The 24,860-nt window shown below is 33.8% G+C and overlaps 1 protein-coding gene and 1 long non-coding RNA gene across 7 annotated transcripts in view; one reads left to right on the forward strand and one right to left on the reverse strand.

Annotated features, from left to right (window-relative positions):
* Positions 1 to 24,860, forward strand: part of LOC143193517 (homeobox protein PKNOX2) — a 48,678-nt gene that overhangs the window by 21,019 nt on the left and 2,799 nt on the right. For 5 of the 6 annotated variants that reach the window (XM_076399766.1, XM_076399763.1, XM_076399764.1 and 2 more), the window contains exons 2-9: positions 18,704 to 18,898; positions 18,964 to 19,135; positions 21,114 to 21,261; positions 21,317 to 21,441; positions 21,506 to 21,704; positions 22,284 to 22,480; positions 24,310 to 24,562; positions 24,614 to 24,832. In XM_076399766.1, coding sequence (XP_076255881.1) covers positions 18,732 to 18,898; positions 18,964 to 19,135; positions 21,114 to 21,261; positions 21,317 to 21,441; positions 21,506 to 21,704; positions 22,284 to 22,480; positions 24,310 to 24,562; positions 24,614 to 24,780 — 1,428 coding nt within the window. In that variant the 5' untranslated portion in view covers positions 18,704 to 18,731 and the 3' untranslated portion in view covers positions 24,781 to 24,832. The remainder of the gene's footprint in view (positions 1 to 18,703; positions 18,899 to 18,963; positions 19,136 to 21,113; positions 21,262 to 21,316; positions 21,442 to 21,505; positions 21,705 to 22,283; positions 22,481 to 24,309; positions 24,563 to 24,613; positions 24,833 to 24,860) is intronic. The other variant, XM_076399767.1, reaches the window with a different exon arrangement.
* On the reverse strand, positions 9,322 to 9,836 carry LOC143192488 (uncharacterized). The gene is made up of 3 exons (XR_013004785.1): positions 9,704 to 9,836; positions 9,527 to 9,635; positions 9,322 to 9,457 (listed from the first exon to the last, which is right to left on the reverse strand). It is a non-coding gene; the product is annotated as an uncharacterized LOC143192488 (long non-coding RNA).

Consider the following 24,860-nt stretch of genomic DNA (forward strand, 5'->3'; position numbering starts at 1 on the left):
TGACTATTCAAGTTATTAGAACTACATATGAAAATATACATTTTTAAATCCAATAATGTGTTTTAATTAATTTTGTTAAACACAACATTTTTGTAATTATTGACAGTCATCATCCCAGTTCGTGAATCTTGTTGGAAAAATGGTTCTCTGTTATAACCACTCTGGTTTTGCATCACATTTACTATATTTCGGCAGTTGTAACATATTCAACTGATATATTCACTGGCTGGACGCTTTTCATCAATAGAAAATGTATATTATTGTGAATGAAAATTACTTTGATCATATTTAACCTATAATTTCTGATAATCTTGTTGGCCGTGGATCCTCCGCCACCACTGACGTATTTTACGGAAAACGTTTACCTTTTTACAGCTCGGCAGCATTTAATCCAAGCAATTGCAGGGGTATTTAAAGTCTTTTATAGACGAGCAAACAAAAGATATATGGGAGTGTTATAAAAATTATAAGTCACCGGCAAAGATAAACGTCCTTAAATATTTATTGTGGATGATCGATATCCTATTTATAATTCTTCAGGTACGATATAGGTGAAATACCTCCGGTCACAGAAATGAAAAGCAGAAATAATCGATATTAATCTAGAGCGATGTTTCGGAATCATTCGAGCTTTGTATATGATCAAAACGTTCATTACCATGTTTTTTTTTTCAAATAAAAAACTCAGTTTATTCAAAGTATTGGTCATTTAATTCTTGCCCACCTTGCAGGCAATTTATGAATGCCATAGCTGCCAGATAGCCGTTGATCTTTTTAATTGCACTGTTTTTACCCAATCTTCAATGGTTTCTCCATTTGTCCAAAAGTTTTGGTACCTCCAAATTTCAATATTCTACGGCTGTTGCTTAGCTTATTTGTTACTAGCTATGTTACTTCACAGCAACTTTAGACCGCCTTTGGTGTCTTTGCAATCTACTCTGTGGTGCTTGTGTAATAATCCGAAAACGGACCAGAGGACTTTTAGCAGCTTCAATGACCCCTTTGTAGCGTTATAACATAAACTGCAATAATTTTACCCGAACTTCATTTAACTATGTCAAGGATGCTTTGAATAATTGCGGAACGATTACCAACCCAACGTCAACGTGTCTTTTTTTCCTAATAAATAAGTTGATTCTGATTAATTTAATGATTTCAAGAGAGATAATTATTATTATAACTGATTATAATCTCCCCGAGATTCCGGACTGGAGGCATCAGTTAAGAAACGTCTAGGGTTTAAAAACTAAAGATTCTATTTTACTTTAACAGAAAGATGAGGCGACTTATTGATCCGAAAGTGCATACTATGTTACACTGCCGTCCTAATCCGGTATATAATATATAGCCTATCCAAAGTGGCTGTGAACATACGTCATCAAAATGTTTAATGTATTGCCTGCCGCAATTTGTAAATTCGTTTTAGAATCAGACAATTTTAATTCAAGTTAAAAAGAGACACAATGCTGTCTGATAAGTTCGAACACATGAACGAATGGGCCTGTCTAAGTCATCCGGTTGTCAAATGTATTCAAAATTCTTGAAAACTTTGTATAGACTATAAGTGAAACCGTTATAACATAAAACACTTCTTTTGTCACGTCCACATCTCACAGTCAGACATAAATGAACCATTTTTTCTGAACAACCAGGGTTTATTAAATAGCCTTATTGTAAATATATGTAATATTCTACAAAACTGTGCTCAGCGTAGAGATATTTGACAGAGAATATTTTCTACCTATCCAATGTTTCTATATATTGTCTCTGTTTGCGACTTGACATCCTTCCTGAAGATGCGCGGGATATTCATTGACTTACCAAACAGCCCTCGTATATTAGATCAACGAATTACTTCTCCTCATTCCCCGAGCCTTCAACAGTCAAAGTAATGCTTGAAATATTACCTCTACGACAACGATTTAGTATGATCGCTGTGATTTGTGTTTCCTGAATCAATTGGAGCCATCTAACGACAAAAACACCACGAATTTCGACGACCTGGTGATGCAGTGGGACATAAGCTGATTTTAACACAAATGAAAACGTTTTAAAATAAAATAAGTACATAATAATCGTTAAAATAACTAAATAAAAATAAACAAAAATTTATTTAACCTATCTACTACACGTATTTTATATTCTACTATATACACATATTTTAGCTTAATACCTACCTAAATCTATTTATCTATTTATAATATTATTTTAGCCGGCTTGGTGGCGCAGGGGTAAAGGCGATGGGATCCTCCTACTGTTGCGATAGCCGTGGGTTCGAATCCTGCTGGGGTATAGTCGTAAATTTATGTTTGTCAATGTTCTAGACAAGAGTGTAAAATCCGACAAGGAAATTGATCCCAGTCACGCCAGTAACCAGGCTGGGTAAGACCGGATGCCATGTTAAACTTCCCCCCATCAGATCATAACTTGGTTCCAATGGAACCACCTTGAAAATGCACTCTTTCGAATAAAAAAAGAATTTTTAAAATCGGCCCATAATTGACGGAGAAATCGGAAAACATACACTATATATATATATATATATATATATATATATATATATATATATATATATATATATATATATCCTTCTATATCCTTCTTCTTTATATATCTTCTTATTTCCTTCTTTTTTGAAGTCGGTTCAAAATACAATTCACATGACACGTTTTTGCACTAATAGCAGCCTCACCAATAAACATTCGAAGACATTCGATGTTCCTCGATAAAACATAAATGGACTAATGTTTTTTTTATGAGATTATGTTGATATTTACTGCTAAAGCAGTAATCCATGGTACATTTTTTCAACAATTTAATAATAGGCAGAGCAGGAAGCGCCTGTCCTAGCTGAAATGTTTTGCAATCGAAATGGTGCAGAAACATATACATTTCTGGAGAATTAAAATAAACTTCCTAGGATTATTAATTTTTATTAAACCGACACAATGGAGAGAGGAAACGTATATTTTTAATAGAACTAAAGCCTACGATGCATATCGGAGAATTAATATTGTATTGTTGTTTCTGGTGGATTTTTAAAAATATTATAACATTATTTGACTTTATTTTACTATACGCTGAATAATGTTCCCATTATATTCTTCCTAATTTCTTTTTTATTTTAATTAGTGTTGTGTCTATAGCGCGCTACAATAGAAATTAATATGTACTAGGTTTCTTATATTTTTGTTGTTCGATAAGAAGAACAGGAATTAATGTTTATGGTTGACCTCTATGTGTCCCTAAGCTGTTGGTCCGATTGTGATAAAATTTTGGAACGATCTATCCAAGAGTCTACTCAGGGGCACCTAGCATATGCACTAAAATTTTGATTTTACTGCGTTGCCACTTCTTGTATTTTATATGTATATTGTAGAATATTATAAATACAATATATTTTCTTGGATTAATAAATTAATCTAAAAGATCCCTTTAAATTCAACTTGAAATTTAAAGTTTAGTAATAAATGTCGTTTTCTATAATATACTAAAATTTATGTGAATATATTTTGATAAAAATATTTAATTTTAAAATAATTGTATTATACGAAAAAAAACATATGCGATAAGAAATTTATCTAAACAGGAAATATTAAGGAGTTTTAAACTTTCATATAATCTTATCATGCCTGATCGATGATGAATTTGTACCAACATAGGTACTCATATCTTTCTTTTTCTTTCAATATCATCTTCCTAAATTTGGAGACAAATTTAAATGTTTCTTGTTCAATTTTCTCACACAAGGCACATCGAATTATATTTCTGTGAACTTTTAATTTCGCAGGCTCAATTTTGTCTAAAATGTAATGGATTTGCTGTAGAAATGAAACCGATTTGCAAAAATTAACATAAATAATAAAACACATACTCAGTTGAACGAAATTTCCCCAAATGTCTGTTCGATGTTTTGAAAATACTCGCAACTAAATGACCCCTTATTGTCTACTATTTACAACTACAATCTGAGCGATACAAGAACAAGAAACAAACAAGTTTGGCTCGCTTGAGGTTTGATGTTAATGAGTGGGGTTAATTTGTGAATTCGAGAATATATATTATACTCTTCAAATATACGAATATTTACAAGAACTATAACTTCTCCGTTTTGTTTTGTAGTTTATTCAATTTTTTCTTTTCAACGTTATTTTAAAATGAAATATGGTTTTAAAAGGTTTTATATATTAAATCTTCTATGTACTAAAAATATTTAATTTGTGCCACAAGATACGGAAATATTACTTATTCTATGACTTCTGTGAGTCATAGAAGATAATTTAATCTATTTACTTTATATTCTTCAAATGTACGTATAACTTGCAATAACTGGCAATGTTGCAAGTTCAAATCCTTGTGCGCCTACTATGATTTTCCAGAATTATATTGTTTTGTCAAGGATATGACTCTACTGCGATGAATATCGATATTATTTTTTTTACTTTTATATTTATATTTTTTTCACTAACCTCCCAAGGTTCTATTTCTACCACTGTTAAAAATATATTAATACGTTAACTTTAAATGGCTCCTACATATAACACGAAATAACTGATCGAATTTTTATTTCTACGTTGACGAACAGGTGGTGCTCCTCAAACTTCTTGAACCTATTAACATTATGCCGTTGTAATTCTTGTCATCTCCCGCGCGAAAAAAATAAGCAAGACTAAAACGATAAAATCCGGAGGGGGAAATTAGTTAAATTTAATTTAAAGGAGCACTTCTTAATGGGTCTTTGCGCCCTAAATTATCCGCTTTATCCATCTTACGCCAACTACTAGTGTATTTAATTGCCCCTTTATCGTTTGCTTCGGACCGGCTCTGTACAGTTTCCGCTGAGCGTTCGGATTTTTATTGTTCGTATTCAGTTTTAGGTTCCTTGGTTTTTTTCTTCAATTTAGTATCGTCATTTCCAACTGGTATTTTATCTGTTATGTGTTTGTATGTATTCTAATCATTTATTTGAGAAACATTGGTGCAATATACGTTTCTCAAATTGTTTTTTATAACTTTCTACTGGTTTTGTAATCTTTCTTGCAACATAGCGTTCCAGTCATCAATCTATTTTCGCGCTGCTCCAGCATTTCGAAATCGGATTCAAAATCTTACTGCATTCGGTATGTAGGCCACCGATTATCGAAAAATATCGATTTTAAATTAAGTACCAAAATATAAAACTAGTAATTAAAAGGCTTATAAAATGTTGAGAAATATCTTTAATTTTTTTTAAATGTCTATATATTTTCAGCATTTCTCTATCTGTATCTATCTAAACCAATGATGATCAGAAGGCGCTATGACTAGTGCATTCGAGCCGCAACAGTATACCCTTCAAAACTAGCCATTTCCCACCTTTTGTACCTTTTTTGGAAGTTCTTTGAGGGTTTTTGTTCAGTAATTCTTGCAATTCATTGATTTTTAATTTGGTTTTTTGTCATTGTAATCAAAGTCGCTATTTTAAATCGGTGAAACCAAAACCACCAATTAGAATATAACGGAGTAGCCCGTAAGTTTCAAAAGCAATGAATGTCGAAAAAGTGTGTAGCTATATACACTTATTAACTCAATAACACTAAATGGAAAACCGTTGTTTTGTATAGGAGAATGCCAAAACAATTGAATTTAACACTTGTGTTAGGTTGCCACCTTTATATATCCAATAATCCAATAAAACAACCAATGCATGCCATCAACATTTCCAGATAAAGTAAATACGAAGAATTGTAATAAAATAGTTTTTCAAAATTAGTCATCTTGCCTGTTTACCTGGACTGGACATTTCGGGCTATTGCTGTATTTACAGTCTCTAGTCAATTTGTTGATCTTATTAACACCTGTAGCCTATTTGTTAAAACAACAAATGCATGTCATCAAAATTGACATCAATATGTCGTAATGTAGCCGCGTTAACTTATAACATTGGTTTGCAACGTTTACCGGGTTGGAACCTCTAATCATTAACAGTAATTTTTTGAAGAATTTTGTACACATTTGACAACAGGGTCGACACACTGACAACACAAGTCGAATTTTATTGACTGATTCAGTTACGTGTTCCAAAGCATCAGACGTCGAGTTTAAAACATAATTTAATTTAAGGGAGAACGTTTTTATGCGGCATCAGTCAGGAGGAGGTATATTTGGGGAATAAGCTAGATCTTGAAACCAGGTAATTTTTCGCAAATTTTTGCATTCAATTGTCTCGGAAGGTTGCTATAATAATTTGAGTTTATTGTTTTACCAATTTGGAGGTAATTGTTGCGTCTTTATATGTAAAGACGTCGTTATTTGTAGTTTTTATACGTCGATGGACAATATTTCTTTCGTCTATGGTTCATAGTAGTTCAGATGCCTTCGACATAATTAGATATAAAATTTTGACATGTGTATAAAGAAAAGTACCAAAAAAAACAAACAAAATGTACAAAAAAAGTTAGGTTAAGATAGAGAATTAAGAAATCTCGTAAAAGTAACAAGTATAAGCGTAATATGTATAATTAGAGTTAGCGAATAAAGTCGGCACGACAAAATAATGTGTTTTTGTTTCTTTATATATTTTCTAATCAAATCTAATTTGATTATATACTTTTAATTATTTTATTTATTTATTTATTTACTTTATTATCTTTTTAAAACACAAATTAACACTTTTGTGTGTCCTTTTGCAGCCTATAAAAGATTTTTTTTTAATTAATCTACTAGAACGTCAACATTCTGTCCATGGGCAATAAGTATTATTATATGATTTCCGTTATATAATATAACTATCCCGATATGTAGAAGATCACTTCAGTAAGTGATCTGCTTTACAACTGATCTAAATCTTATTCTGGATACTATTCTAACTTATTTTAAAGTCTATCCTTACTTTTTCTAAAAACTATTCTAGCTTATTCTAGAGATTATTAAATCTCACTCTATGTGTCTATTAATTAGTTCGTATGGTATTTTGCGTTTGAGTCTATACACTACACTGTTATCGCGCACCTTTAGCTGTTTGGCGAGTGCATTGGGATGCACTAATAGTCTTTCAGAGTACTTCGCACTAACACTCCAAATCACACTCGTTATGGGTTCTATAGGGATATCGCGCTGAATCAGTTTGTTGGACACGTAATATGGGGCATCGACGATAACTCGCACTTTATTCTAGAACCTTTGGAGGATATCTATGTTAGATTAGCTAGTAGTACCCAACAGTTCAATACTATAGCTCTAAATGGGCCTAAGTATTGAATTATACAGCAAAACCTTGTTATCTAATGATAATTTAGATTTACGTCAGTTTTAGATAATCAGCCAGTACATTTGGTTTAGTTTAAGCCCAAGCTGTTTGCGTTTTGTCACTATCTGTTTTTTCCATGTCAAACATCGATCGAAATGCATTCCCATGCACGTTGTCTGATTGCGGAAGTTCATGATTATTCAATTTTACTGAGGGACATGTTCTTCTACAAAGGGTGAATGTCACATGGGTAGATTTTGTCTTGCTTTAATACGCCACGTGTTCAACCACAATTCGACTTTGTTAAGATGAAGTTGGAGGTTTCTTGTGGCTGATATTTGATCTCTGTGTGATAATAAAACCGCTATATCGTCAGCATATGTTGTAACAGTAGTATAAAATATAAAAGAAAATTCTCGACGAAAACTAAAGTGTTTGAAAAATGTTTCAATAAATTATTCATATATTCATTGGCATAGGTGTATTATTTCGCAAGAGGTATACTTTGGCCATACAATAAATGTAAATAAATATTAAACATCTCAATGTTGAAACGACTGGTTCTTTTTTAACAGAATGCAGATAGGAAATTAAAATGAAACGTGAGAAAAATATGGGCAACATATCCTCCAGGGAGAAAATACTTCATTCTTCCGGCCTAATCTAGCCGGTAACCGACATTACTTTTGGCCACGGCACATATATCCAAACGGTTCCCGTTAATCCTTCTCTTCGTTCCTCGCCATCATCATCGTCAACGGGCTCCTCTCTCTCCGAAGGGCAACATTTCGCCCTATCTCGGCCGTCATTTACGCCGATTCCACCGGTCGGCTTAATGAAGGCCGCCGCCTCTTCCGCCACCTCCCCATCGGCGTATCCAGGGTCCCCGGAAAAAAAGGCAGACGGGCAGCGAAAAGGACACGCGCCGGAAAAAGACGGAGCGAAGGCGATTACGGCCAAGTGTCACCCCGGGAGAAATTCCGGAGTGCAATAATTGCGGCCCCTGTCGCGCCCCGCGCTCCCTCTCCCGATGAATTAAACATGCCAGAGTGCAGGAAGACAGTGGCGCTCTCGCAGGGAACTCTGCGACCGCGAGAACCAATAAATTCCATTTTTAATAAATCCAATTTTTGCCGTCGAGCAATTTTATTATTGTAGACTAGGTATTCTAATATAAGAATTGGAAAATATCGATTTTTTCACATTTTCAATATTCAACTCTTTTAAGAATATGCCCTTAATTTTTTAAACTTATTTTTTTTTCGGGAAGGATGGCATGGTATCTAAGTAAAAAAAATTAAACAAAATATTTTCGTAAAATTCCTATTCGTAAAAACGAGATTTTTTTTTACCATTTTTTACATTTCCATTTTTTTTTAATACTACAAATTAAATCCAAATGTTATAGTTTTACATTGATATAAGGTGGGGCAAAAGTCCCGCTATCATTTTGCCTGCGCGCCATCTTGGTTGTGTGACGTTTAGCTCAGTTTCGCTTTAACCATTGTGTTGTATAGACGTCCAAATTTTATTATGGATAAATAAACGCCACAAGAATGAGCAGAAATAGTGAGAATATTGAAAATGATCGTTCCATCATTGCCACTCAGCGAAAATTGCGTCAACGGTAGCGGGACTTTTGCCCCACGTTGTACTATAGAAGAACGTATTAAAAAAGCTCACATCAAATTTCAAATAAATCGGTTCAGTAAAACTTGAGATATCTTGTTTTTAAATGTTATACATCCGGAAATAATTTAAATAATGTTTGTTACAAATATAACAAGATAAATGTCAAAGTAAACATTAAAAAACTAGTTTTTTAATAAACTATATATTCTATATGATGGACAATAACTCTGTTGCCTTGAACAAAAGAAGACACCATCAGTTAAGTAGTACAAATGATTATGAATTACAGCTTGTCAAAAACATCCCTTTTAAGTATTAGATTACCAATAATATACAAATTGTTCCAGGAGTTGTTCTAAAACGCTTCAAACCTATAGGTATTGATGACTACAATATCAGTTAGCTTTAACCTGGTGATATTTGATATTGGCATTTTCTAATCTAACCGTGATGGGATTTAATTGACACTTGTTGAAGGATGGTACTTAATTAATATATTTCTTTGTATTTTTCTTCTATCTTGTCTGGACTCTATGCACATTTGTAAAATTAAACTCATCACGTTATATAAAATATAATTTTATTATTTTTTGGTAGCTGGAAAAAAAAGGAACAAAATCATTAGGTAGTCAATATACACAATAAACAAAACAAGTGCTGTCTAACCTCAAATTTTATCCATAGTGTTATTTACATCGATATCGTGACTCCATGCACATTTGTAAAATTAAACTCATCACGTTATATAAAATATAATTTTATTATTATTTGGTAGCTGGAAAAAAAGGAACAAAATCATTAGGTAGTCAATATACACAATAAACGAAACAAGTGCTGCCTAACCTCAAATTTTATCCATAGTGTTATTTACCTCGATATTATGTATATAATTAAAGGTAGTTAAAATAGTAAATACATCATTATACTCGTTACAACAACAAATTGCCTATGATCAAGCTGTAACGGCTGGTTCGCGCCTTGCAAGATTTATAATTACGTTACGGGACCTTACACCATCGATACACATAGGAATGTCTAATTGTAACACTAAATTATTAAAATAATGTATAAACAAGACTTGTACCAATACAAACTGTTCACTGCTAACTAAACAACTACATTACGCGCTGATATGGAGCATTTTAGCGCGTATTTAAAATTGCCCTATTTCAAAACATGAGTCTAATGCTGGAGAGTCCTGGCATGCGTACAAGGATTTGAATTTTCAACGTTGCCAGTTGCTGAATATTATACGTATATTTGAAGAATATAATATAAATTGACTCTTGAATAATATTGAATTTACAAGTTAACCTAATATTTGTGTTGAGACCCAATTTAAAGTGTTTTGGTATATTTTTTTGTCTCCTATAATATGAAAATGTAATATCAAGAAGAAAAAATGTAAATGTTGAAAGGAAAAAAGAGAAAATAAAACATTATGTAAATATTTACAAACGACAAACCAAATTTATAATTCTTTTAAGTTATTCTGTAGGGTTGGTATCCAAAAAGATTGTGGCTTATGTAACACACATAAATATATAAATCTTTATGAGTCAATAAATCTAGTCTTTTCAAATTACAACTACTTAAATTAACTCGGGTTTCATCCAATATAGCATCCATTTGAATTTTAGCAGCTAATTTGGCTATAACCATATTTTTATCTGATTTTAATAGCTCTCACCTCTCATCCTTTGATACAGTCTTACGAATTCCTAATCGATTACGCTTAAATATACATTTAGTAATATTTTCACCAATATAGGAACACCCAACCTTAAAGATCTTCAAGCGAGCCAAACTTTAATGTTTCTTATTCAATTTTAATACTGTGGATTATGATCAACGAGCTATGATTTTGATGAGATATACTGATATCCAGTCATATTTATCTGTACTTTTACTTTGGCAGGGTCAACTATGTCTAAAATTAATGAATCTGGTATAGAATTGAATCCAAATTGCAAAATTAAAATAAAAACTGTCCTATTAAAATAAGAATGTCTCTTCAGATGAAAAGTGTAATAAAAGCTTTTTGGTAATATTCATAAAAATATGGTTTATCCATTACTACTTATTTTTAATATATGTTTATTAATAATAATTAACAATAATATTAATAATAATAAGAATAATTAATATTTACTATTATATATACTATTATACTTTTATAATCAAACAGTACAAGAACAAATAAACTATAAACAACAAAATTCTTAACCTTGCAAAACAGGGTGCTTATCATCCAAAATGACTGCTGTAGTTCATTGGATTCTACCTCTCGATAGCCTGTAAATGACAACGTTGCAGAATCAGGCGGAAACTATCGGTGTTTACCGAATACCGGTTGGGTTCCTGCAAAAATAGCCACTTCTTAGTTCATACATCAATTTTTTTCCATTTTTTGCAGACGTAACTTTTATTCCAGCTAAAGTAAATACGTAGAATTGTCAACTTGCCTATTTATTTACACGGACAAATTTCGGGCTGTCAAGTTGTATTTCTGTCTGGTCAATTTGTGGATATTATTGACAGCTATAGTCCATCAATCAAAACAGCCAATGACATCGCTACGTCGCAACGTTGACGCATTAATATAGAGGTTTGGTTTACAAAGCTTACCGGTTTATGACTTTTATTTATTGTCATTAATGTTCTGAGAATTTGGCAGATATTTGACAATAGCGTCGACTAGTATCAACACAAATATAATTTTACAGAATGATTAGCTTATATGTTCCGACGTATCAGATGCTCCCTTTTTTTAACTACAATAATTTTTTTTTGATAACATCTTTATTAGATATGCTTAGTACAATCTTAATTATAAATTAATCTATTACTACATTTCACTTGTAATTGGATTAATTCACAAGTAAGACGAGTGCGAGAAAATACATTAATATGTATTCCTCAATTACAAAATTATAATAACTTAAGCTATAGTTCACACTAAAGGTATACACTTTATATAAGCTCATATGGTTTGGTTTGGTTGGCTTCAATCTTCTGATATCCTGCGCGTTGTGCAGTAGTTGCGAAGTAGTTAAGGCCAAATCTTAGATAACTTTGCAAATCCATGTGATTTCCAGGTCATCGTGCAGTACTTCGTCTTTGGTTACATAACGATAGGCATATACAAGTTACATGAGCGATAGGCAGTTAATCGAAGATTTTTTTTGACATCGTTGGATGACTAGTTGATTTGAAATTTTAGTGCAACCCCATATTTGCACCCAATAGCTCCAAATTGGTCTGATAAATCAACCTCTTTGATTTTAGATCAAGTTGAGAGTATCTTCCGACTAACCAGTATAGTTGTTTTATTTTGGTTTTAATGTGTTTTTTAATGATTTTTGTCTAATATGATGCTAGGGTAATTTTTTTTATTATTCAATTATTATATTGTTACTAGTCCTTTCCGTCTACAATTTGTCTTTATGATAACTTAAATCTGGGTATATAACTAGGAGAACCCATCGGCCTTAACTCAGTCTCTGGTGAAATAATGTTTATACATGTCACTGCTGTATTTTTTTTTATTATATGCACCTCACTACACAACACTTTCGTGAGGCTTCCTCACTATTGTCTCCGACAGTTATAATCGCAGTATCATCAGCAAATGTAGCCATCATAATATTCTCTATTTGTTGTATATCAGAAGTGTAGAGTAGATAAAGCATTGGTCCCAGCATACTTCCTTGTGCTACACCTGCTTTAGCTTCTTTTATTGTAGAGTAAGCTTCTTCTTGTTTGACTCTAAACATTCTGGTTGTAATGTATGATTTTAATAGTTCGGTGTGTTGTTTTGGTAACATTTTCTTTAGTTTATGAACAAGGCCTTCATGCCAAACCTTATCGAAGGCTTGTGCTACATCTAAAAATATAACTGAGCATACTTTTTTCTTTTCGTATGCACTAGGGTAAAATGAGAAGAAGAAATATATCCCGAGTTTAAAACGAATCTTGCATTTTTACAAACTGCATTTGGCAGTATATCTGGCGTTATATCTATAACGTGCATTGGCTGTTATTGAACTGTACTTGCCTTTTTTTCTATAATTTTACGCAGATATAGGACAAATATTTAGTAATAATTCTTCCAGCGCCGGTTTAAATAAAAAAAATTTATTAGAGGGAATATTTAACATAATAATTCCCGTACATTTTCGAAAATATTGCGCATATAAATGCATACATATTATGCATTCAAGTCGTAATAACTGTCAAGGGATCGTGTATGTGTGTGTGCAATAGCATTTGTGTGCGAACGAGAGAAGTGCATCATCGATACGGTCGTCTCCCCGTCCTGGACGTACATCGGGTTCAAATTTCTTCGGCGATTCTTCACGTGCGCGCTGGCGGCGTCGCCGGGCGTCCGGTGCCACCGCAGCAGAAATCTTAAATAAGTCCCGGGCCCCGCAATTCGTAGAGATAAAAAACACTCGGTCCACGAGTATTTGGTTAAAATTAATAAAAGAACGACGCCGGCCGCGTCCAAGTGGGATGGGGGATCAGTGGTGGCACTGTTTTTCCTTTCCGAGATACGATTAATATTGTCGCTCTTATATTAGGCTAATACGAGGGTCACCATTTTTATTTCGGGAATAGGAAAAAAAACAAATAGTTAAGATGCGAATATATTTTTATTGTTTTTCAAGGTACTCGCCACGATGATCGATACGCTTAAACCAATTTTCGATGCATTTATTCCATTCCAAATGAGGTATCTTCAAAACATGATTTTTGAACGCTTCAATAGCTTCTTCGGCCGATGAAAATCGTTGACCACGCAGTTTATTCTTCACGGATGGGAACAAAAAGAAGTCATTGTTTCATCAATTCGATGTTTTGAGTACTCAAATAGTCTCTTATTTGAACCGATGTGTGATGATGAAGCATTGTCATGATGAAGAACAATCCGGCGTCTCTTGTTTGTTTTCCTTATTTCACCGAAGATTTCTGGCAAACAAATGGTTGTGTTCCAATCAGTATTTATTGTTCTACGATCCTCTAGAGGCACTGTTGCAATATGACTAGTTTTCCCGAAGAAACGGGCTACCATTTTCTTTGAAGTGCTTCGTGCGTGAACATCTTTTGTTGGATTTGGTTCATCTTGGAACACGCATACAGTCGACTGCTGCTTACTTTCGGGCTCATGATTCGTCATCTGTCACGATTTTATAAACGTCTTTCAAAACACCGCGATTGAATTATTAAGCATTTCTTTGCACCAATCGACACGAGCCTTTTTTGAGCGATTGTCAAATTGTGTGGGATCCAACGCGAACATAACTTTTGCACAGCTAAGTGTTCATGTAAAATCGCATATATACTGGTGGAACTAATGCTTAGGGATGCCTCAATCTCACAATAGGTGACCGGACGATCTTGCTTAATCATTTCGCACACAGCATCGGTGTTTTCTGACACAATAGCCGATTTTGGACGACCTTCCCGAAACTCGTCGGACAGCGAACTACAATTACGATTGAATTCATTAAACCAGCGATTCACGGTGGTTTTTGATGGAGCTTCATCGCCAAAAGTCAAATTAAGTTCATTAATACACTCTTGTTGTGATAATCCACGTCGAAAATCGTAAAAAATCATCGCACGAAAATGTTCACGATTCAGTTCCATTTTTTGGCGAGACGAAAGTTTGAACTAAATATAAAATAAACAAATAGCGTCCGTGCGACAAAATGTTTTGAGTACGTATTCCAACCAAAGGTGTTATTAACCATTACAACTCAATAATTCTACTAAGAAGTTATGACTAATCATACCTTATTAATTGTTATTCCAACATTTTACCTTTTTGCTTTCAACTTTTATTGTCTTAACATTTTTTAATAACATCCATCTCATATCATGTCCCATTCTGAAATCCATGTCTCTTCTAAATACACAAATTTAAATAATAAAGCTTCCTTGATTTTATTAAATGCTTTTAAAAATTGTATTTTTTAAAGCATTTAATGTCTGGAAGTTCCATTAGACCTCCTCGTGGGTTATCTTTACACCATTTAAATCCTATATTATCTAACAGTGTACTAAGGGATGTTCTACATGCCTCAAAGACCATAGCTCTAAGCTATCTATGGATACTTTCCAGACAGTTTCCTCCGAAATAACTGTACTACATTATGTTAATATTGAAAAAGGTACTCACTGTTTTTATTCATTTCATATGTTTGATCTCTGATAGAACTAGACCATTTTTTTGTCGGTGAATCCAAGATTATATTTTTCATTTTTTTGAGATATTTTAATGACTCTGCTCATACTAATATTCAGTGCAGCTGCAACACACTAAAAATATTTTCAATATAAACCGTTGCAACTTAATATTAAACAGTAAACATGTTTACTTCTCTAACGAATTTTACTGGCAAGAGGAGGCCTCAATTATCGTGTTCCTGTCCGAAGTAACTGATTAGAGATGAAATCTGTCCTGTTTGGCTTCAGTATTTTTAATCACTGTAGTAATAAGCAGCCACGACCAAATTTATCAAAACAAAAAAAGAGTTAAAAGAACGTTTTCCGGCTTATAATCTGTAGTTGATATAACCAGTATTTTGAAGAATTTTGCAGACATTTGACTACCGAACGACTTCCGCAGGCTCATTGATTTACATGTTCGAACTTCACCAGCATTGTATCTCTTTTATTGTGATAGTATTGTGTCTTTTTAACTAGAATAAAATGAAAAGAAAAATATTGTTTGATTGTAAAACGAATTTACAAATTGCAATACAAGGGATCTCCTGTATAAAATATTATTTTAATTAATTAGTCTTATTGTAAAGTCTATATATGTCGAATAATCAGATCGGATGCATGTTTGATCTGATTTGATCACTTTGCATATTTTAGTAATAGTAGCTTAACCGCCTATTGATAGTGATCATACAATGAAACGATTTTTTTTTTCTAATAAAAAAAATCAAACAAGAATTTATAGTTTTAATTAGTGTTGTCACGAATTAAAAAGCCGGTTCGACGTCGGCGGGATAAATTCGCCCGGCCCGCCGTCCGATTCTGGTTCTGCGGCAATTAGCAGCGGGCGAATGAGAAGCGAAGACGGGAGGCGGTTCTCTTCTTTAAATTTAATTTAACTAATTCCGTCCTGGATTGCTCCTTAACGATAATATGATTGTTCGACGGACGTGCCGCAGCCGTTTTTGCCCCCTCATCGATTTTATAATATTTTAATCAGCAAACCGTGGGGCCAAGAAGAAAACATCCCTCGGGTATCGGGAAATGGGCGAAAGAAAAGGTTGCTCGGAACGGATCGCGCGCCGAAATGTTAGAGCGCGCCAAGGGGCCGGCGGCGGCGGGGGGGTTGGAGGGGGGCGCGCTCCTAACGGCCGGTTCGATTCCTTTTCTTTTCTCCTCTGCCGCCACCGCTACTGCTGCTGCTGCGTCTTCTTTGTTTATGCCGCGGATAGTTTGATATTTAACATTTTGACGCACACCAACGCCCTACTATTTTATCCGTTCAAACCAAACGTATCTTCGTTAATTAAGTACCTGAAACGTACAACGGCGCTACTAATCTTAAAATTTACGTTATTAAGTATTTTTGCTACTCGTAATTTTACATTTTATTGAGACTAACCTATTCATTCAAATTTCACAAAGTAAAATGACATTGAGAAATAATAAACGAACATTTGTTTTACATGGTTAACTAGATTTTACTATTTTAAGTAATAATAGCTATATTCTTTTAAAATTTCATATTATCCTTCATTCATTATGATTAACATAAAATATTCTTCCTTTAAAGTAGGGTCCAGAAACTAAAATTGTGGCTTATAGAACAACAGACATCCTGTATTTACCCATGCTTCAACACTTCTAGCATCAAGCTTTGTACCTGTGGAATTCAAGTGCTTTGCTTGCTGAATATGATATAATTCTTTATAAGTTGATAAATCTAGTATTTCCAAAATGCCACTGTTTAAATTAGCTCGAGTTTCTTCCAATATAGCATCCATTGGAATTTTAGCAGCTAGTTTAGCTGAGATTATATTTTAATCAGATTTTAATAACTTTCACCTCTCACCCTTTGATGCGCTCTTATGGTTTCCCATATATTTCCTATGATATAAGCAACGAGCTGTAATTTTGATGAGGTATGCTCACATAAAGGACATCAAGTTATATTTATATGTATTCGAATTGCAGTATCCCGGTCATGATGACGACGTAAGCATGTGCATTTCATTAAAACATTTTCATTAAAACCTGTTTGAAATTGACATTTGGAGTTAAGCTACAAGAAAATTAACAATATGTAACATATGAATGTTACATATTGAGTTGAGCGCGGAGGTCCTTAGATAGAATAAATAAGATTTCAATTTAGTTTGGTTATGTTTGATATTTTTATTGTTTATATGTTCGTATTTCGTTGAGAAATAGATTATCTAAGGGCCTTCTTTGAAAAACAGTTGATCACGATGCGAATACAGTTATAAATAAATCAAACTTGTATCACCTGTATCAGAAAAAATAGCGATAACAACGATCTGAATTGGTCTTTGAAAATAGTATGGCATTCCTCAGGAGAGAGAAGGTTTTTACAGAATTATGGGATTCCCAACACTAAAAGAGAAGACGCTAAGTCTCTCCCTCAGTCAAGAACCCAAGGATGGAGCTTGACCTATAAAAACACCGACACAGATACTCGACGATCTTCCTCTGCAGAAAAAGTAAACTTCCAATCCCCCAGAAAACGACTCTGTATAAAATGCTAGCGCGTCCAGTCTGTCTCTACGGAGCACAGGTGCACAGGTGTTGTACATGTACATCTCTGAGGGACATACTACTCCAAGTGTTGCAATCATATTACTCAATGCCCCATGGTTTATAAGGGGCTTCCTCGGGTAAGCTGTATTGTCAACTGAAAACCATAAAAACTATAAATAATCCAATTCGTTTCTGTTAATAGTCATCACATACCCACCCTCAATTCTCATATACTTATTATGTTGTTCAAATGTTTGCTTTTTTATACCACCAATGTGCCCTAAACGTTTCCTGTCGCTCCAACAAATATATGTTGGAACAAACATGTACAATAATGTCAACAACAGTGACAATACATGCACCTTACTCTAGGAAAGGGTGTTAAATAACTAGTTACATTTTACATTCTCTGCCATTATGTGAGCTTTAAAAATTACCATATCATATCAAATTTTGTTGATGTTGTCACATCTACAATATATAATTTTCACTCCTATTTTTAATTTTAAGCTTTTCACAAACACATAAGAAATTAACAAGTCTGTAAATACATAACCATAGAATTACCAAAAAATTAACATAATGATAACACAACAAAACAATTAATAAACAAAACAACAAACCAGATAAATTGCGCATGCGCAGAACGAACCAATCATATAGTATATCTACACTTCCCTGTAGTCTTTTATTGTCACCGCATTCGTCAATTTATTCAACATATTTTGTTGGTATAAAAAATTAGAAAATGCACTTGCACACAAAAGTATCTTAATCTTAACATATATTGGACCAAAATCTAGAAACATAAACACCAAAACCACTTTTCACCGTTTGATTTCATATAAAGTGCAGTGTTCATGTACATCGGCTATCGTTGTAAACGCTATTCTAAGCGGTTATGTAACTAATATAGATTTATCACTCGGTATTTGGAAACTTTGAGTTCGATTTTCTGTTAAGTACAGAAGGCCAGAAGATATTTTATATGATTACCGTTTTATTGGGCGGGCTATATTATCATTACCTTAAATGATTATATAAAATTTAACGACATGGTTCTTTGAATTGTAGGTAATCCGTATACCTCCATCTTCATTCCATGAATTGCGCCGGTACGATGCTGAGCGTCCCGGCGCCGACAGCCCCCGCAGGCTCTCTAGGAGATCCCGCGGGGGTTACTGCACCACCCTCGGCTACCCAAGCTGCCTTCGCACCCCCCGACACCGACCAGGCTCAATTTGAGGCTGACAAGAGGGCAGTTTACAAGTACGTTGTTTCTATGAGATGTGGTAGCCATGAGCGATGTGTGTTAACGATTTTATTGCTTGTAGACATCCCCTGTTTCCCCTGCTGGCCCTTTTGTTCGAGCGATGCGAGCTAGCAACGCAATCGCCCGAACCTCAGAGTAGTGATGCCTTCAATTTGGATATACAAGCATTTGTACAGCACCAAGAAAGGGATCGAAAACCGTTCTTAGCGAACGAGCCAGAAATTGACGGCCTGGTAAGTGAATTGTTGATATAGCTTTTTGGTCACCCCTGTGATTTAAACCATACACTATATGGCGTTGATAAGACTTTTTTATCTACTTTTTTTAATACTTGTTACGTTCTACCAAAAAAGTGCCGAGCATTGATTACTAAAAGACAAAATGTGTATTATTTATCCAAATTTTAAATACATTCATTTATTCCAAATACATTCATTTTAAAACAAAAAATGAGATTACTAAAATTTTACCAGAAATAAAAACACTAAATTTCAAAATTCGCCATGTTAAATCAAACATCAATCAGAAACATTTAGCGCGTTTTGTTTTCATTTGGATTATTTACCTTATGGTTTTGTGCTACCAACGATGAGGAAACAAACGAAAATTGAACTTTGATTATCAGGGCAAATAACCTAAATTTGTAGAATGGATTCGTTGATGGTGACTGTAACTGAATTTATAATTTTAAAAATAATACTAGAACTTTTATAGAACTAAAATGAATAAATATTCCAGACACACTAACCATGAAATGTGGTAGAATATTAAAGAATATCAAGCAAAAAATACTATCAGTATACCACTTGGCAAGAAAATTACTGATTGCAGGTAATAACTCTAAAAGGTACCCAATAATACCACGATTTCAGTTGGAAACTGCGTGAATACTGTTATTAAAATCAAGTACGCTATATTTGCCAAAACAAAAATTGTATCAGTGGCAAACCTACTGAAATTTTAATAATGTTAATCATAATTTAATTTTAATGAGATACAAATTTAACAAATCTACCAAAATATTCAATTTACACAGTTCATAGTAATTCTAATACAAAAAAGAATAAATTATATACATTTGATGAGGGATGTTAGATTTTCATAAACATTTGGCATCGCTATGGAATGAAAACGTTTACCCCGTATTTTATCAAATTATCTTGTAATATGTGTGTAAATAAAATGCACAAATTGTAATTTTGGACTTTATTTTAATAATAACCTAATAGCCTTACAAATGCAATACTTCATCAAGTACTTTACAAAATTTGTATTTAGGCATTCTTTAACATATTAACTTCTACGAATTCTTATACTAGCGCCCTACTTAGTTTCTTTTACATTACTTGACTCCAGTGACTACATTTGAGTTCATACATCGCTTGTAAGTATTGTTCAAAATGTTTTTTCAAAAGAAAACATATTTTGTTATTCTATCGACAAGCATTCTCGAACGAGAATCGATGGCGTTAGCCTAGTTTTTAGCCGGAAATTCATTCCCAATATTAGGGAGATAATGAGTTGTCCTGATTCAAAATTAAACAGCCTTATCTCCACAAATCTGACTCATAAAATTTTTGATCATTTCGATTGAGCGTGATAAAATAGTTAAATGACCAGTTAACACCCAAAATTTGGGTATATATATATATATATATATATATACAGTATTTTTCAAAGAACCAATTCCCTGTACTTTTTGGTATAGTGTATGTTTTTTATTTAATATTTTAAGCAATAACAAACGATACAATAAATTTCTCTGAAATTAAAAAATTCTCTTTATTGATAAGTGATAAGTGTTTAATTATTTTAAGAAAATTATTGCATTATTTTATGACAAAATGTTGAATTTTTGGGAGTACAAGGATAGAATGAAACATTTTTACAATATCCCCATATTTACACCATCATCATCGAGAAAAATTCATTTGATGAATAACTACTAGTTGCTAGTAAATTTTAAGTTACTTGATTTTTAGATAAACTATCTAAAACTTTTGCATATTTTTGAAAGTATTCTTAACATATCGTGCTACTTGATACTAAAAATATATTTTTTTGAAAATGCTATATCTCTAAAATCTCCTGTAATATTCGTATATCACTCTGACACGAACTAAACTCATCACATAAACTCGAATATTTTATATTACATTTATATAATTACAAATAGCAAAACATACAAACAGTAGGAAACTTTGCTTGCAGATGATAAAGGCGATTCAGGTTTTAAGGATACATTTGCTAGAGCTAGAAAAAGTCCAGGAACTATGTAAAGATTTCTGTAATAGATACATCACCTGTCTAAAGGGTAAAATGCAGTCAGAAAATTTGCTTCGTTCCGATTACCCACAAGGTAAGACGATTTGCTATCAAATTTGCTTCAATTAACCATCCACGATCGTTTCTAGATATCCTGGGGACAGGTTTGATCAACAACATCGAGTCAAATAACAATAGTATGATGTCTCATAATTCAGAGAGCGGCTCGGCATCAAACAGCCCCGTGCAATATTCCATTAGTCCGTCGCACGCGGTAAGTACAAAGTGTGCTGGTTTTTCGATATCGCATTGATCGATTGTCGTTCGTTCAAATCTAGACTATCCCACCGCAACAACCGACCCATTTGGAAAGACCTCCTGGAGCACAGTTGGATACTAGCGCTTATTCGTTACCTCAATACGGAGGGCCTACACCACCTCTCCAACCCACCCCGGGGGTACCCGCTCAACCTTCGCCCGTACCACCTGTGGCGGAGAATTTGGTTGTGCATGGGTCGACACCTTTATCACAAATAGGTTCGTTTAATTCTAATGATAAAACAAAATAAAATAAAATAATGATAATGTTATAGTTAGCTATAATGACCTAAACCGTTGTTGCTTTTCTTATTGGTCGAATCTGACTCATTCCACCCCCTCCATTTATTTTCATAATTATCCCATTCACATACATTTTGGATTTGTGTATCTACAAAATTCACAATTACTTTAAATAAATTACTTTTCCCTTTTCTAGCAAACTTTTTTCTGACAGAATATTAAAAATCATTAACCGCTGCCCCTAGTATGTAGCGACGGTAATAATTAATAATATAAGTTAGAAACAAAATATTCCCTTTATCTTCATCGTCCCCTACACTTTCCATGAAATACTTATCCTATCAAAAAGATGCAAAAATAATTCGGTGCCTGAACACCAAAAAATATCAATTTTTTTTCTCTAATAACAACAAAACACAAATTTCTGGCCCACAAAATGCACCATTACTTTTTCCATTTCTAATGTTTGTTTCAATGGTAATAATTAATGATATAATAATAAGTTACAAACAAAATAAGTTGGCATTATTTTTTTAAATCTAATATATACAATAGGGGCACACCTATGTGTGCCGAACACGGCGCCACCGTCAGATAGTTCGGGACCTCTCTCGCCAGCGCCTACGACTCCCGGCGGCAGCAATGACGACTGCGACAGCGACTTTTCCAGAGGCGGAAAAAAGCAGAAACGAGGTGTGCTACCTAAGCATGCCACCAGCGTAATGAGGTCGTGGTTATTTCAACATTTAGTGGTAATAACAATGTTTTAATCTTACACAGTTTACATCATATATTATTATATCTCATTGTTCATAATTATATCTTCGTTATGGTCAAAATTCCAACTAAATCTGTAATTCATTTTATTTTTGTCATATAAGATATAAAGCACTAATACAAAGAACGGGCAAGGTGCATTTATTGAAAACAAAAAAATCTAGGTAACCATGCAATTTTTTTTTTCTGTCTGCCTGTTTCATTTTAGTTTCATTTCAAGTTTCTGTTATCAAAAGTGTAAGATTGTTAGAGCAAGTTGTAAGAAAGGTTTCACACCACAATTAGCACGAATAATTATAATGAAGTGGCAATTGGTTCTATCTGAAGAAAGAAATTAGACTTGACATTAGTCATATGTATAGAATCTAAACTGAAGATGAAGTCTTCACAAGAAATATCGCAAAAACATTTGCATTATTGCAAGAAAAGAACATGTTTTTTTGTTCTGGTCTAAAACCAGTGGTGGAATGCATGACGCATTGACCTGAGTTGTTTGTGGAAGGATTGAGATATTAAGTACTTCATTTCTGGAGTGTTAGGTTCTCAGTGAATTTGACTATTTCTAATGAACAATGGAGTGTTTAAGATTCTCCTGAGGAGTTTATTTTGGAAAACTTGGAGCCGTTTCACCTAGTTGGGTGTAACAAACTTGAGGTAGACATTAGATTCTTAGAAGAGTCTGGACCGGATTAATATCTTGTAAAAAAGCATTTGATGGAGATAGAAAGTCTGCTAGAAGGGCAGACCAGAGGAGATAGAAGTTTTGCTATCTCTGAACCTTTCTGGATTGTTTTCTGGATTTGGGAATGCCAACCGAATTGTCGGTCGAAGTGGAGACCTAAGTACGTGACGTTGCAGTATCGATCTTGAATTGCGAGGCGCACAATGCGTAACGCTTCTTATGGAAAATGATGGCCTGGGTTTTCAGGGGGTTGATTTATATCCTTCAGAATTTGAACCACTTAACCGAAAATAACATGCAAAACTTGCTAGAATTTAAATTAAGCCTTAGATATGTGTTTAACATTAATGGATATGCCATTTATGTTATATACCACAAACTATTTTGTGCTGTTCTTAGTTGCCTTGAAAGGTGAACATGGATACATGAAGATGAGACATATAACGTTATTGATAATTAAGGAAAAATAAGGGTCTGGTGACTAAAATTAAATTAGAAGAGTGAAGACAATTACTGCTAAGTGATATAATGAAAATTGTTAAAGCATTAGCAGCACAAGTAGTGATGATATATAAGAAGGAAAATAAGCAAACATGCAGGACTTTTTAAAGGTATAAGAGTAGGGGATGCAGCTTACATTGAACTTTTGACATTTGTGTTTAAACACAAATCTTCCTTCGCAGTCAAAATATCTCCCTGTATCACTAAAAGAACCCTTAAAAAATTAGAATCCTGGTTTATCAAGGTAAATCCTTGTTATATCCATAGCTAGCATTTCATTAAAGAACTCGTAAAGTAATCAACCGATATTTAGAAACCATGGGAAGCTCAATAAACACAGCTAAAAACGATTGAAAATGCAGATATTGTAAAAATTCACATCAAAATGCAATTTTAACCAGTTTACAAGTGATCTAATTCGCTGCGATTAGTGCTCAGTTTATCATGATGAATGTATGTATTTCGCAGTATTGCATAAATGCATTTTCTAAATCGATTAACCACATCTCTTTGTTACTTTAATTCAAAACAAAAAATAACCATTTCTATTCTCAATAACTTCAGCAGCACGCTCCCTTAAATTGGCCGCTTGATTTCTGATTTACTTATTTGTTGAACTAGCATCCTTACCCCACGGAAGATGAGAAACGCCACATAGCAGCTCAAACCAACCTTACGCTACTCCAAGTAAATAATTGGTTTATTAACGCGCGAAGGCGGATTCTCCAACCGATGCTCGACGCCAGCACACCCAGCGGGCCAGAAAACGCGCAAGCCAACTCTCCGAACGGTAGCAAGAAGAAAAAGAGCCAAAACAACAATCGACGTTTTTGGCCTCAAGAGTTCGGCAGCATGCAACCTAATCTGGATAGTGGTGAGCGATTTCCGTTTGGACCAACAATTCGTGATGACCCGCTGCTTTCAGGTATTCTATCAAGTTCGGACGATGAAGCGGAGTCGTACAGCAGCGACGAGGAGGGCGGTAGCTTAGTTATAGATGCATCGCAAACGAACGAGGTTACCCAGAATAATCAGGGAGAAAATAATTTGGGGATCTATGGAAATGGAGAAGCTGAACAGTCTAGGCAATAAATTCTAGAGCGGAAGACTTATAAGCCAAAAAATGACTACATGTTCCTTAATGGTAAGCTTGAGCTGCTATTGCGATATTT

This window comes from Rhynchophorus ferrugineus, unplaced genomic scaffold (assembly GCF_030347505.1).
Source record: "Rhynchophorus ferrugineus isolate W39M unplaced genomic scaffold, kcgeb_rfMv2 rfM3, whole genome shotgun sequence".
Classification (NCBI taxonomy): domain Eukaryota; kingdom Metazoa; phylum Arthropoda; class Insecta; order Coleoptera; family Curculionidae; genus Rhynchophorus; species Rhynchophorus ferrugineus.